The 16,323-nt window shown below is 36.9% G+C and overlaps 1 protein-coding gene across 1 annotated transcript in view; it reads left to right on the plus strand.

Moving 5' to 3' along the window:
- The window catches only part of PEX7 (peroxisomal biogenesis factor 7), a 43,359-nt gene that overhangs the window by 13,379 nt on the left and 13,657 nt on the right, over positions 1-16,323 (plus strand). Inside the window, exons 6-9 of the mRNA XM_015623094.1 lie at positions 5,834-5,940; positions 6,342-6,455; positions 9,730-9,785; positions 16,002-16,101. Coding sequence (XP_015478580.1) covers positions 5,834-5,940; positions 6,342-6,455; positions 9,730-9,785; positions 16,002-16,101 — 377 coding nt within the window. The remainder of the gene's footprint in view (positions 1-5,833; positions 5,941-6,341; positions 6,456-9,729; positions 9,786-16,001; positions 16,102-16,323) is intronic.

Genomic DNA, 16,323 nt, shown 5'->3' on the forward strand with positions numbered 1-16,323 from the left:
TGAAATTGAAACCCTCAAGGGATAAAACTATAAGATGCTTCAATTTACTGCGTGGTATATTGTTGTACAAACCAAGTATCTAGAGAGCAAGCTGTTCGTGGAGTTACTGTGGCTTGTTGCAGTTCAGCCAAACTGCTGTTTATACTAGAAGCTTTTGAAATACAATTGACTTGCTTAGTTTATGTCAAATATAGTAGTGATGTGAGTGTTTCCATTTGCGATCTGTTACTTTAAGACTAACCAGCACAGTTTTGAATTCATCCAAGTCTTGTGCTCCAGTGTTGTGGTTTAAACTCAGCCGGTCACCAAGCGCCACACAGCCACATGGTCACTCCCACGTCAGTAGGACCTGGGAGAGACATATATGTAGGGTAAAAGTGAGAAAACTCGTGGGCTGAGATAAAGGCAGTTTAATAGGGAAAGCAAAAGCTGTGCACACAAGCAAAGAAAAACAAGGAACTAATTCACTGCTTCCCATGGGCAGGCAGGTGTTCAGCCATCCCCAGAAGAGCAGGGCTCCATCATGTGTGACGGTGACTTTTGAAGACAGACACCATCTATCCAAATGTCCTTCCACTTCCTCCTTCTTTCTCCTACTTTGTATACTGAGAATGATGTCACAGGTCTGGAATATGCCTTTGGTCAATTGGGGTCACCTGTCCCAGCTGTGTCTCCTCCCAATGTCCCAAGCATCCCCAGCCCCCTCACCAGGAGGGCGGTATGAAAAGCAGGAAAGGCCTTGGCTCTGTCTAAGCCCTGCTTACCAATAACAAACATCTTGATATTGTCAACCCTGGGCTCAGCACAAATCCAAAATATTGCCCAATAGCAGCTACTGTGAAGAAAAGCAAACCTACCCAAGCCAAAACCGGCACATCAAATAAGCTTTACTAAATCATTCTCTAATGAACAATCTGAAGTGTTTCTCAGGAAATGAGTTTATTCCTCAATTTATACTATGTGCTAACTATAGTAAAGTACTGTATATAGCACATGCTATAACATAAACCACTTTCAGGTGTTCATTTTGTAATAAAATCACGCGTTATAAAGTGGTTTAGTGTTCAGAAGAAATAAACAGTAACAGTTTTTTACAGTAAATTAATTTGGGTTTTGTCATGTGGGTTACAGGTAGGTATCTAGCCAATATTGTCATTTGCTGAAGAATGGCTTAATCAATCATAAGGCATTATGGATGTGTGTTGACTTTGGTCAATTTTGAAAAGAAAATTTGTCCCAAGATTTATGTATAATCCTCTTGGGAAACACTGAAATAAAGATTTTATTTTATTTTATTTTATTTCATTTCATTTCATTTCATTTCATTTCATTTCATTTCATTTTATTATTTTATTTTATTTTCAGAAAAATAATTGTTTGGCCTCTTCTCTAAAATAACTTGAAACTCTTCTCATTTTTAACTTGATGCCATTTTGTATCAGCCTAAAGTTGACCTGTTAGAAAGTATATTTCCAATATTGTAACTTTGTGTACTCACTAAGTCAGTTGTGCTACAGGGAGATAGATTTCGTGTATTTGATGGTACTCTTGGATAATTTAACTAAAGCTGTTATTTGTGTCTGTTTCTGTCTCTTTGTGTGGAATCCCGTGAGCTTTATTATTCGTGTTGTAAGTTTTCTTGTCCTGTTGTGGTGGTTTAACCCCTGTTGACAGCTCAGCCCCACACGGCCACTCAGTCACTCCCCCATGGTGGGATGAAGAGTGAATCAGAAGGGCCAAAGCTGGAAAACTCATGGGTTGTGGTAAAGACAGTTTAATAGATAAAGCAAAAATTGTGAATGCAAGAACAAAACAAGGAATTCATTCACCACTTTCCATGGGCAGGCGACTGTTCAGGCTTTTCTTGGAAAGCACGGTTCCATCATGCATAATGGTTACTTGGGAAGGCAAATCCATCTTTCCAAACATCTCTTTCTTCCTTATTTCTTCTCCCAGCTTTGTAGGTTAAGCATGATGCCATGTGTTATGGGGTATCCCTCTGGTCAGCTGTTCTTTTTGCATCCCGTTCCAACTTCTTGTGCAGTCCCAGCCCTGCCACTGGCAGGGCACCATGAGGAGCTGGAAATTCCTTGACTTAGTGTAAGCACTCTTCAGAGACAACCAAAGTATCACTGTTATCAATGTTATTCTCGTCTTAAATCCAAAGCACAGCACTGTACCAGATACTCAGAAAAAAAAAATCTCCATTTCAGCCAAAATCAGAACAATTATCACTGATAGAAACAATCAGCACCATCATTTTAATATGCATAAAAAGATTGATTTTGTGTCATGAGAGTTGGGTTCTACTTGTAATTCTCCCACAGATTTTCTGTTTGATTCAGCCTAAATAATTTAATCTGGTTTAGTATTTAAAAATACATGTAAGTAAGCAAGTAATGTTAACTTGTGATCATTAATTTGTGGCATTGCAGAGATAGTTTAATTGCAATGGTTTTGGATTTTTACAGGTGCATGTAGTGATAGAACAAGGGGTAATGCTTTAAACTAAAAGAGGGTGGGTTTAGATTAGATTTTATGAAGAAATTCTATACTGTGAGGGTGATGAGGCACCAGAACAACCAGAACAGGTTGCCCGGAGAAGCTGCAGATGCCCCTTCAAGGAAGACCAGGTTGGATGGGGCTCTCAGCAGCCTGGCTGAGTGGAATTTGGTTCCTGAAAAAACATTATACCTGTCCTAGTTAGAGTCCTTTTCCCCTTCACATAATGTTTAAGGTTTCGTGGAGTTTCATTAACCTCCCAAATACCTAGCTTGTTTTTGTAGTTACTGTTACACCTCTGCACTGTTTGGCAATGATTGCTTAGCTGGTTGTTCTCACAGGACTTTGGAGATGATGATTTATAAATTTGGGTAAAATATATCTGTGAGTAAAAAAGGTAGTATAAAATCTACGTGAAATTTAAGTCTTAAATAAACTTTATCTTTTCACTATCAGACAGTGTCATTCACATTAGCAGTCTTTATCCTGTGTATAAGGATGATGTACTTGTAGATTAGCATCAATTGAAAAGTTTTGAATAGATGAGTGTGTATTGTGTAGTTTTATTGATTCGTCCAAGATTTCACAAATATTCATTAGAAAGAAAGCAAGCAAGTACAATGTATAAACAATTCTGAAATCATCATTATCTAATGGACCAGTAAAAAGCTGTTGCCATAGAGAAATTTCTTCATACAAAAATAGCAATATTTTATGGGGAAATGTTGGGTGCTTTTGTGGTTGCTTACTTTGGGCTGTCAGCTGGAAGTGTCTGTTAGTGAATATGATTGTTCTAGGTGTGCTTTCCTTGTACTTTCTGTTATTATGATCCTACTTTATCTTGTGGAAGAAGTGCATGCTCAGTATTTGCAATACTCATGGAAATGTGGAAATTGCAAAATTTTTAACTGAAGCTTTTATTGAAATTAAATGTAAATATATGTATTTAATGGAAATTAATTTGAGGCTGAAAAAAGTTTGTTAAAATGTGCACTGAGTCAGGATTGCACTGTTTATCAGGGTTTTTTTTAATAATTAATCTGATTTTTAAATGAAAGAATTGGATTTGCCTTTGGCTTTAAATCAGTCTTTTCTATTCACAGAAAGGTTTACTTGTGTGTTGTGTTACTCCATTAAAAACATTTCACTGATAGTGCCAGCCAGAATTAATAACTGCTAAGTCTAGCATTTTCAGAGAAATTTAAAAAATAAAAAGGAAAATAACCATTTTTTTCTTTTTCTTATGCATCAGCATTTTCTGTTAAAAAGAAATAATTGGGGCAATTGTATATTTAGTGTCAAAATTGATATTGGCTGAATAACTTTTCCAAATGCTTTTGGCCCTCATAATGCTACTGTAGCATCTCTGTATCAGTTCATTTTAGTTCACCTGGATTTATATATTTATTTGCTTGGGGAAAATGATCCTGTCTGTAGTGAAATATGTATTTCTCCTTCAAATCTATGTTATCTGATGAAATTAAAATAAAAGCTTTTTAAAAAGTCCATTAGAATATCTCAGAAAGACTTAAAATTCAAACTGAATTGTCCTCTGTGGGCAAGGAGATTAGCAAGGCTAATAGAGAGTGGATGGGCGTACTACCTGTTTCTTTGCCAAAACCCTGCTGCTTGTGTTTCTTCCTCTCCATATGTTGCCCTGTTTTTATAAGCACTGTAGCGATGTTTGAGGCTTCACTGGCTGCAGGGTGCCCTTGTCAGGAGTGCTATCCATGTACTGAGCAGCACTCTTCCTCTTGACAGTGCAGGAGGGGAGTGAAAGCAGGGAGGAATTGGGTGTTGTTCCCACCTTACAGATGGGGAGTTTATCCACCAGGAGTGAAACGTCTCTCACAGTTGTGAGGGCTGAGGATGAACCAGCCAACACCAGAGCAAGCTCCCCATGGTCTCCGCGGTCAGAAGGATGGACTCACGACGTGTAGTGAACCAAGCTCTCTCTGCCTTATTTATTTAAAGTTTCCACTTGTTTTATGGGGTTTTTTGTGAAGTCTGCAGGGTCTGGTAGTTCATGCAGTTAGGAATATTGCTGTGGCTCTAGGGATGGTTTTATTTGATCTGTAGCCAGTTTCTTGAAAAGAGCTATGATTTTTTTATTTTTTTTTTTGCCCAGCTGTATATTTTACAGCCAGTGACCAACAGGGCACTAAAACCATCAAAGTGCTTGTATATAAATGGCATGAAAATAATAAGTATAAGGAAATACCAATAATTTCTTCAGCAGCAGCATAAAAGAGTGTTTTTTTAATTTAGGTAGTATTGATACATGCCTCATATAGAAATCATGAGTGTTTTAATCACTTTTTAGTGATTAAATTTGTCTCTTGAATGAACATAATCATAATAAATTCTAATTAATTTTCTCCCCCTAAGTTACAGAGATAGAGAATCCATTTTTGCTGACACAAAGCTAATACAAAGCTAATGCAGGGCTAATGAGAAAATCCCAATTTTAAAAATTGATAAGCACAGTTGTCCTGTCAGCTGATGCAGCTTTTGATGTCTTTAGAAACCATTAGGAGCTGAATTTTTAAGAAGGGTATATACAAATCCTGAAGATCTTTAGGGGTAGAAGTAAATTTATGTCTGGAGATGAAGAGAGAGGCACAGGTGATTAACAGCTCTTAAGCTGGACTCCTTTGCTCTTCTGTGAGTGTGCATGTGCATGCATGCTCCACAGTTAAAGCACATGTTGTCTTTCCTATCTGTAACAGTTACAGTAGCATGACTTTATCTTCCAATATTTCAATAAACAAGAGTGACTGGAGGCTTTGTACATGATGAATACAGGTGATAGATACATCATAAATTTTTCTTTCTTTGAAGGAATTTTGAAATAAGTGGTATATCAAATACTGTTTATTTTTCCTTGTGCCAAAAGCATGTGACTAGGTGGTACTTCTCAGATGGCTTCAAGAGGAAGCTCTTTCTTGATTCTAATACTCTAAGTTCATTTTTTAATGAACCTTTTAAATGGCTCCTAGTTTAATTGAATGTTATTTAAGTCTGTTACCCTATCTCCTTTTAGTCAAATCTGAGTTTAAATAACAGTGGAAGGGTTAGTAGTAAAATGAATTTGTGGAGTTTTTTCTCTAATGAAAGAGCAATAGTAAGTTCAGATACCTTTTCTTGCATCAATATGACTTCTATGATGTGTCTATAATGTTGCTTGCTTTATTTGGCATGAATGTCCTCATGCAATCATTTGTAATACTGCTAAGAAACACTTGTCCTCTAAGTGCTAATGGATTAACTAAGGGATTAAGTGATTCTGTAACTGATGCAACAACATTGAATCAATTTCTCTTTGTTTCAGGTGATCAGACGTTAAGAATTTGGGATGTGAAAACCCCAGGAGTCAAACTTGTGATACCAGCCCACCAGGCTGAGGTCTTGAGCTGTGACTGGTGTAAATATGATGAGGTATAAAACCATTCATCCCACTGTTTTGCTAATTGAACCACTCTCATTAAATAGCAGGGGGTTTTACTGCATTATTGTGTCTTCTCTTTATGAAAATATGCCTAGTTGCTTTGTTACTCTCATTCACTATTACATCTCCTGAAGAGCTTTGTTCTAACAGATGGTCAACCCAGGAAGATAAGAGATTTTTCTTACTCTTTGTGTAATGGGCAGAGTAGTCAAAAGTGGAAAACAAGTTTGTGTTTCTTTGAGCTCTTTAATTTCCATACTGGGGATGTTATTTCATTTATGATTTATTAATTTATATTTTTAGATTTTCCTAAATTTGTATCCAACATATGCATTGCTACAATTTAGTAATAAAATTGTTGTGATATATCTGTTTTTTATTACATCATCAGAACTTGCTGGTAACCGGTGCAGTTGACTGTAGCTTGAAAGGCTGGGATTTGAGGAACATCCGGCAACCAGTGTTCGTCTTGCTTGGTCATACCTATGCTATCAGAAGAGTGAAAGTAAGTTGAATTTTATTTCCCATTGACCATCACTGAATTGTTACACAATTTTTACTGGAAGACAGTAATATTTTATATTATCTAATAACTAGGAAAAAAAACCAACCCAACAGGATTTTAGATGTTACAGTGGCTGTTCTTCAAAACTTTCAGTTTAGCACTGTCAAACATTTTGATGTTTTGTAGATTGATGGGATTTTACAGTAAATGGCATTTTCAAAGTCAGTATATGTGCACTGAGTGTTAGAGGGCCTCGAGAGAGGGTTAGAAGGTTTACTTCAGCTAAATTATATGGGAAATTCGAGATGGGGAAAACACTTCCCCTTACTCATTTTTAAATGATGCTGTTCCTTTGTCTTTCCACACAAAGGGACAATATTCATGGAAGACAAGACATAGAACAAATTGTGAATATATACTTCTGTGTATACAAAGAAAATCTTAATGCATTCCAAGAGATTTTGAAACTTTATGCATGAAAGGCTTCAGATTCAGATCTTTATACAGCTAGAACACACACAAATAAGAATTTTCTCTAGATGCACAATGACATTTTTTTCATCTTATATGAAAATATGCATTCAAATATCTTTTTGGTTAACTCAAAAACTGTAACTATTTTTCAGTGTAAAATATTGAAACCAGCAAAAAATGTGAGAGTCAAATGCATTAATATCAAAGTCTCCTGAAAAAGGAGGTAATGCCTAATCCTTTTAAAGCCTCCCAGGATCAGGGTTGTTTATTAATATTTTCTAGGAAGTCTGAACTGGCAGAAAAAAAAGTTATCTCGGGTTGGTATTTTGCTTCATATGGCCTTGGTGTGTTTCTAACATATTTAGAAGTTACTGTGCTTAGTTTGTAATTTATCAGAAAAGGGTGTGAGTCAGGTAGTCATTCTGTATCACAAATCCTTTTAATGGTCAGACAATATGAGAAGCTCCTGCTCTCCTTATCCCAGCTACCCCTGACTGCTCTCCCAACTGGTGATTGATGCCAAGTCTTTTTTTTCTAATTTAATGCTTGCACAACTAATCACTAATCTGGCTGTGTGAAATATTTTTCATAGGAGAAGATGCATTCATGTGCAAAGAAGACAAACTGAGAGTACATGACTTTTATTCCATCTTACCAGGCTTTCTTTGCTTCCATTTCAAGACACACATGGTCCGGTCCCTGAGGACATAAGATATGACAGTGTGGGCCAGCACTTCGAGGTGGTGCAGCATATCTACACTTGTGTGGTGTAACTCACCAGTCACACTGTATTGTGAGAAGAGACCTGGATGCTGCCTCCATAGAGGCAGCTGCCCCTACTGATATCCCTTCCCCTGCGTTGTGCCAACACGAGCGATTGTAAAGCTGCAGCTGATGGCTCTGACTTGAAACCCTGTCCCTGAAAGTGACTCGTTTCTGTCTGGATCATTACGCTTTTTTGATTTGTTGCTCAACCACACAGTTGCAAGCCTTGACACAAAGGAAGGGGATAGGAACACACAGTTTGAAGTGGAAAAGAAAGTGGAAACCACAAGTCTTGGCAGCAGTACACTCTGAAATTAGCTTAAACCAACCATGAAATCACTTTCTTTGCTTGCCTGTCTTTTGTATTCTGTTCACTTGTTCAGGGGTTGTGTTGACTGTCAGATCTGAGGCTGGCAAGGAATTCTACCCAAAACAATAATATCAGGATTCCTGCAGATTTCTTACGGTCTTTCACTGCACTACAGGGCATCATCAGCACACTGAGGTCATCTTTTTGGGAGATTTTGATATTGGTGCATTTGATCCTCACATTCTTAGCTGGCTTCAATATCTTAGACAACATAGTTACAGTTTTTGAGTCTACCTAAAAAGATATCTGGGTATGTTGGAATCAGGATGGATGATGTGGTGGTATCTTCTGACTGTAAACAGCTGTTCAGATGATAAAATTGTAGTATCTTACAGTTAAATGGAACAAAATTTTCTCTTGTAGCAGAAAAACATTATGCAAATTTTCTCAACTTAGATGTGTAACACTCTGCTAAGTATTTTGACAGAGTTTGCTTAAGGAAGTTTCTAGAATACTTTAGGTTAATGACAAAGTTTTAACAGGATGGTTTTGCTTTATCTTAAACTATGTGGACATGCAAAGGGGGCTTATGGAAAGTGTACCATTAATTTTTATTGCCCATCTGACTTCTTCCCCTCTAGTATTCATTTTCCTGAGGTGCAGAACCTGGTGGTTTTTGGGTTTTTCTTTCCCCCCCCTCAAAAAAAAAATTGCAGCAAGTCTGCAGAGGTTCAAGTTCCAGCATGCACATCCCGCAATTCTGCTATAGCAAAGACACTCTGTCAGCAGAGTTCAGTAGCCATCAACATACACTGCTCTCTTGGCAACCTGAGCAGTTGTGGCAATAGCCCAGACTTAACTTTAGGCTGTGTAGTTTCTGTGAATAATATTAGAAGTCTTGCAGGAAGACTTACCTGTGAACCATAGTGTGGGGGACCTGCATTTCAAACTCAAATTATGTCAGTGGCCTGTTGTATTTCCTGCTGAGAAATACAGATTTTAAAATAATTGGAAACTGAAGGTTGCAAAAAAACTAGAACTGAGATAAATAATTTTTGCATAACTGCATCCTTCTTTTGCTGCAGTTCTTAGACCAGTCTGAAAGAGTCTGTGGAAGAGTGTATCCATGTATCATGGAAGAGCCTGTCATGTAAAATGCCCTGTAGGAGAGGGGAGCATCATGAAGTGATGTTATATTGCCTTCAGTTTTTCCACTTCTCTCCATTTTTCCCATTTGTATAAATAATTTCAAAATCATAGCATATCGAATTGATGACAGTAATATATCTTATATTCTCTGTAGTATGGCACAGATTTTGTCTCTCTGAAAATAATTAACTGGTCACATAGCTGGTTTGAAACTTGATTTATATAAAGAGATGAAACAGCTTATTAGCCAAAAGCAGAATTTAATGGCTGCTTGTGACTATTCCAGAACTTCTTAACTTTACAGCAGAGTTATTTGGTACTGCTGTAATGAAATCTAAGCAAACTGGGATCCCATAGGGCATTCCTTGTGATTATTAATTCTATGATTCCTTTTAATTAGAAGCATGGGGGAGAAATACACTGATGTAGTCTGTTTTGTAGCAGTGTGATGTGGTACCAAGACAAATTTAGATATTTAGAACTATTTTTAGTAAATGAACTAAGTTTTTGATAACTTACTACTTAACATAAGTCTGCATATGTCCACAATGTAAAAGTTGTTTTGTTTTCTTGCAGTTTTCACCATTCCATGCAACCATATTGGCCTCTTGCTCCTATGATTTTACTGTAAGGTACAGTATTTTCTTTAACTGAATAAAAATAGAAAGATGATCTATTTTAATATGGCTTGCAATAGAAAACAGTTCCAGGGTGGATATACAGAAGTGTAGTTAATATTGCTGTCAGATGCTTCATAACCTATGTTGCAAATGCATGGGTTTGTCATTAAAGGCCAGCTCAGTCACTATGCCAAGAAATATCTGCTCTATCAGATGTTTTCTGCAATCCTTTTCACATCACTCTACTCAATGTAGAATATTGCATCCACTTGTGATAATGTCTGATAAGAAGATAATACCCTCTTACTTTAGTTAATTTGTTAAAAATTGTTCAAATGTTAAAAATTATGCATTTTTATTTACACTTTTTATGAACACAGCTTTTGTCCTACTGGTATCTGAGGAAACTTTAGTAGTGTTCCACAGTGTGAATGCTGAAGCTCTTTAGCCCTTCTTCAAGTTCCCCTGGTTGCTCATTATATCTGATACTGCTGAAGATCTCATAGTACAGATGTTTTTAAGCTAATTTAAAGTCCTAAAGAAGTTTGATTTGATATTGGGATTTCTCTAAGGTACACAGTGTCCTAAGTCAGTACACCATAAAGTATTCCTGAATACCTCAGTCCCATTCTTTGATCTACATTTTAATTTTCTAACATGAACTGAGTGTAGTAGGCAGTAGATTAAGAAATGGGAGAAGCCCTCTTGCCTCTATAAAGGACTGCAAAGTTATCCCACTTGTCCATATCATCTCAAGTAATGTCACTGCTGGTTGTGTGGTTGTGTCCTAATTGGTCTGCCACCAGACCTAGAGAGGTTCTGTTGCCAAAGGGTTCTGTTGCTAATTCTCAGTGCCTGTATATGTTGCTAAACTATAAATCTATCCAGTCTTCTGCCATAACATTGTTGCATCCATAAAGTTGCATCATGAAGTTAACACATTAAGCACTGACACAACTTGATTGTGTTGTCATGCTCTTCCCCTTTTTGACACCAACTATATATCCTTCAGGTTTGGCACTACTCTGCTTCATGCAATATTGAAATCTAGTGCAATTTGAGCTCTGACATTCTTGTATGTGGAAATAGTCAGAAAAGAAGGAGAGAGCTACTAGCTCACAAAGCATTGTGTCTATTAATGCAGAGCTTGGGGACCTCCTCACAAATTCACTCTAGGCATTATTTTTCTGTTCAAATATTTACTTGTCATGACTAGGGAGAGACAGATGAATCAAAGAGATGAAATAAAGATTTTTTAACAGTTTTCTAAAACTGTTTGATCTGGTATGAGTGAACAAACAACAAAGAAGGCCAGGTAAAAGTCTTTGGAAGAGGTGTCACAAGCAAAATATTCTGTATAACGGAGGAAAATTGTTTCCCTAAGAATTTGGATATGTAAAGACTAACTATATTGCACCTCTACCACATACTGTCATTTTACTGGATGCATCATACACTCCACAATTACATACATGCACACATCCTGTCATATATGCACATGTGTGGACACACACATACATTTCAATTTAGGAGTAAAAATCCTTGATTTTTATATAAAAGGTGGAAGAAGAGAAGGGATTCTAATACATGGCATTAGTTATGGATCTTGTTGAGTCTACTCAAGTCTTGTGACTTTTTAGCCCCATTTGGTGGCAGGGGGCTGAATTTTAATTCGTAGAACAGCATGGTATGGCAGTCCCTTAAAAACAGATTCATTGCTGTGTTATTTTAATAGCAGTTTAGTTATGATGCTATTAATTTATACTCTTCGGTGGGTCTGTTTGAAGCTCAGAATTATCTGCAAGCATTAGTTTATAATAGACAACAAAACAGAGCATAGTACTGGAGCAATCCTTTACTGTCAGAGCTCTGTAATCTTAGAGGTTACTGAAGCTTTATGGTTTAACTGAACAGCTGCAAATCTTAGTTCAGATTGTCAAACTGTCATGTAAGAGGCAGGGTTTTGTTTGTTTCAGGTTGTACAGCTAGTTTGGCACATAATCACAACTGTATATCTAAAAGAAAAAGTAGTGGGTTGAAAACAAAGTTAATAATGCTTAGCTTCCTCCTTTGCAAAGAGTGTAACGATTGAATGTGAGTGCTGTAGCCAAGCTACTGAAAAGGAACCTAGGAGCTGAGAAAAAGAGGATGTTGGTTTGAACTTGAGTTTTTACATACCTTGATGTAATGATTTATAATCCCTGTCCAGTAAATGCTTAATTCAGACGAATTTTTTCTATAACATTTCCTTACTCTTCAGAAGAGCTCAGAAAAAATGTAGGCTAATTAAAGAGCACAGTGAACACAAATGAATCATTAAAATGTCAGGAAATACACAAAGTACTGTAACATTTCCAGAACTACTTTAGGTCTGCCTGCATATTCTTAAACATTATCTCTGTCAAAATTCAGTTTGGAAGAACATCACTGTCGTCTTTTACTGGAATCACCATTGGGTATTTTTGGACTCTTTAGTATAAAAAAGAAATCGTGGTGCATTAGTCACAGACAGTGCTCACCAAAATCTAAACAGAGGATCTGATAAATTATAGAGCTTCATTAAGCTGGTATCAGGCCAGATCTTGAATCATATTCACAGAATATGTCCCTAATATCTGTCCCTAAGGCAGAAAGGCAATTTTTGTTAAAAGTTTTACTATGTTGGACATCATCTCTGCAACACACTGTAAGTTAAGCCACTATCTCTCATCACTATGTACAAGTTCAGTAACTTGGATCACAAAGAAGTCTTACAGAATAAGGCTGATCCTAAAATAAACTGTGTTTCACTTCAGTTAGGTATCCTTATTATCCTTGTGGTTTTTTTTCTGGGTTTTTTCCTTCAAGGTGAAAAGGTGGTTGTTGGCTTATTTGTTCTCTCTCTCTCTTTTTTTTTTTAATTTTCCTTAAATGGAAATTGTCCTTTTATACTCAAATTGCTTCAGAATGTTGATACTTCACTGGAACTGTAATGAAATAATTTCTTCAGAACATTGGTATGGAAACAGTTAGATGTTCCCAGTTAATGCCTGAAGTAACGTCGTTGCTCTGATTGGCCTGTATCCGAAAGTAGTTTGACACTAAGCTCTCCTCTGACAAAAGTTTTTCTAGTTTGCAGGAAGAACTTTTACAAGTCAGCACAAGAATTAGGGAATAGGAGCAGGGGGATGAATTGTGTGATACACATGTAGTAAACTAGCACTGAGTTCTGTGTTGCTCTTGAAAGGTTCTTGGCTTTATAAATCCACATTCTACTGTGACTTGTGCCTGGTGTGATTGTGTGTGAAAGCTAGCATTAGTCATTGAGTGGGCTTTTATGGAAAGCAGCCTCTGAACAGCTGATTCACACCCACCTAAAAATATGATGTATGAAGACATAACCTAAGAGCATTAGTAAAGCTTTCATGAATAAATATTTATCATAAATATTTTTTTCTTACTCAGAAGGATGTAGACTTGATGAGTTGTTTATTGTGCTTCCATCTGTGCATTTTCATTGAATCATTTCCTGGGTAACTTGTGAACCTGTTGAAAACTTAACTAGATTTGACAGGAAACTTGTAGTCTAAATTTACTAAGCCTTTACAAATTTAATGGAAACTTACGAATATGCAAGAGGGGGAAACCTCAAGTACTGCCTGAAGGAAGGTAAGGGAAGCATGAATTCCACCACAAGGGAGTAATCTTTCTGATATGCTAGCTCCTCATCATGCAGCAACAGGCACTGGGACCTGGAATGATACTTGCTACCTCTGTTTTCCCAGCCAGTGGTGAAGGTGCAGGGGCACTTGGTAAGGGGAGAGTGGGGGTGAGGACAAGGTAGAAGATATGCAGGATAGACTGTATTTGGGTTGGTAAAAGTGATTTGGTCAGGGAGCACAGGTCTTTGTGACACAGCTATGGGTGTTGCAAAGTACAAAATCCATAGTATGAGAGGTTTTTCTTTTCTTACAATGTTTTGTTCAGAATAAGCAGTCCACTTGCAATACATGTGCAGCTTATGAATTGTATGCCAGGTACATGTAAAACAAATAAACTTTAGAGAAAAGAGGGAGAAGTTATACTTCTAACAATTCCAGCATTAAAAAGTTTAAGAAGATACACTCATATTCAGGTTTTGGGGTTTTGTGATCAATGCAGATGTGATTGAAGTTGTGACTTCATACATAATGTGGGTAAAAATAGCAGTTCTGAATGACACACTTGTGGTTGTACAGGCTGTATAAAACTGTAAGGGACCCTAAAAGCCTATGTGGTTGTCTGGCCCATTTTTTAAGTTCATGCCACTAACTCTGTAGATACAACTGAAGTAATGCAAGCATACCTACTTGTGTAGGTCCTGCTGTGGTAAAACAGTGTCTTAGAAAAATTGCATTTCCCTCTCAGCCTGCAGAATGTGATGAACATTGACTCTGAGGAAAATATTGTTGTCACCACAGTGGTTTTGGAAGCTGTGCTGTAGACAGTGTTTCTTGCTTTGGATTGCAAAGTTGTTATGAAAACCATCATTAATTTGTCATCAATGGTTCTCAGTCCTGAGACTGAGAACAATTTTTTGAGCTTTCACTAGTAATTATTTATATATTAAAAAAGGTATCAAAGCTTCCAGTCAGTCTGTTGAACTTGAACTAATTTGCAGTAGTCTTAAATTCTAAGCTGCTGCTGACTTTTTACAACATGACTTCATATAACAAACATTACTGTCCTACTATTTTAAAAATTGATCAAAAGGTATTTTTTATTCATGTAAATCTAAAATTTCCTTCTTTAATCATAGTTTTCAGTTATGAGCATCTGTCTTTCAAGAATTAATAGAGGGCTAATGTGGTAAGGAAGGCTAACACTATTACGTAGAAACAATAAGATTTGTTTCCTTACCTTCTTATGAACAAATGTGGGAGGATGAAAATGCTGAGATGGTCTTTTGCTCCTCTCTCCTGCAAAATAAGTTGTTTATTTTAGATCTCAGGTTCTAGGAAAAAATTAAGAGGGTTGTTGCTATGGCATAGCCATTGTGCTGATACCACTCTCCTTGTTTATGAAGGAAATAACATCTACTTATTAAACAAACTGACCCTGCTGCCTCCAGTGTTTGCTATTTCACCTGAATTGGTTTGAACTTACAGTACTTCCACTGTAGTTGGTCTGATAATGAGCTGTTCTTGTTAAGTTTTGTCACTTTTCCCAATAAAGGCAAGGCAAAGAGACCTCTATGATTGTTACAGAAGTAGTAAAGCATATAATTGACCCCTGTGTGAAAATCTGGGCTGTAGAAAATAAGATTACAGCTGACAGCCCACAAAATATGCTGTGCTGTGCTGTGCAGTCTGTGGACTTTCTCAGCAGTATGTACAACACAAGAAAGAGAAACAAATCTTTGCTTGGTGCCATCATTTTGTCATTGTGTTGTTAGCTGAAGGTTCTGGGGCTTAATCTTTTTTTTCATGACTGAGGTGTCTTTTACCTATATTTTTAATTCCATCTACTCTTAGATCTCTCATACTTGCTGTTAATGGCATTGATGGACACTGCATCTACCAGGACAGTAACTGAAAGAAGTAGAGGATCTCAGAATTATTATTTTCTAAGAATTTTTTATCACCCAAGGCTCAAAGGAAAAATTTCTTTTAAAAATATTTTAAAAGTATGAACTAGTGGAATTGACTGTGTAATGCAGATCTGTGTTGTACAAATTCGTTACTAAATTATAATATTGAATTTCTGTTTTACAGGAACACAGTCTCAAAATTGAGAATGTGCATGACTGAGATCTCTAAATGAGTGTGTAATTTTTATTTAAATAAAGGCCCCATAGTTAATGATGCTGAAAACTGAGAAAAATCACAAATTGTGCTAATATTTTTCAGGGATAAGATTCCCTAGCCATCAAGAAATATAACAAGAGTATTCTAGCCTATATTTTTTTCTTCTCTTTTAATAATGTCCCATTGACTGCTTCTTGGTGCCAACTTTGATCTCAGTTTCTTCAACAGGACACAAAGATGGCTTTGCCCAGTGGGGTTTAATTTATGCAAATCAGCAGATGGCTTTGCAGGAGTATGATTTGTTATGTTTCCTAAGTGGATGAGTTTGCTTTTTTAAATACCATGGCAGCAACAGATTTGTCAATATCTTGCATTATGTTTTTGAAATGGCCTTTCAATTACTTTAATTGTGGTTTGTTTGATTTTTTTTCCTCTCTCTCTCCCTCCTTTATTCTCTCTATAGATTCTGGGACTTTTCCAAGCCTAGTCCTTTGCTGGAAACAGTTGAGCATCATACTGAATTTACATGTGGTCTCGATTTAAGTCTTCACAACCGTGGTCAGGTAAGAGCTGGGATGCATTTACTTTTCACTTGCCTGTTACAGGCGCTGGGCTGCAGGACTCAGATCCTGAATAAGTCACCAGATTGCAGTAAGCTTCTGGAAGTGAGTCTGGCTGAATGCTTATCAAATAAACCTTATTTCAGGTCCATTTTTATTTGTGAAGCAGTTCCTTGCATTGGCTTGGAGAGGAGGGCAGGACAGACTAAATTGAAAAATCAGATA

Source organism: Parus major, chromosome 3 (assembly GCF_001522545.3).
Source record: "Parus major isolate Abel chromosome 3, Parus_major1.1, whole genome shotgun sequence".
Taxonomy (NCBI): Eukaryota; Metazoa; Chordata; class Aves; order Passeriformes; family Paridae; genus Parus; species Parus major.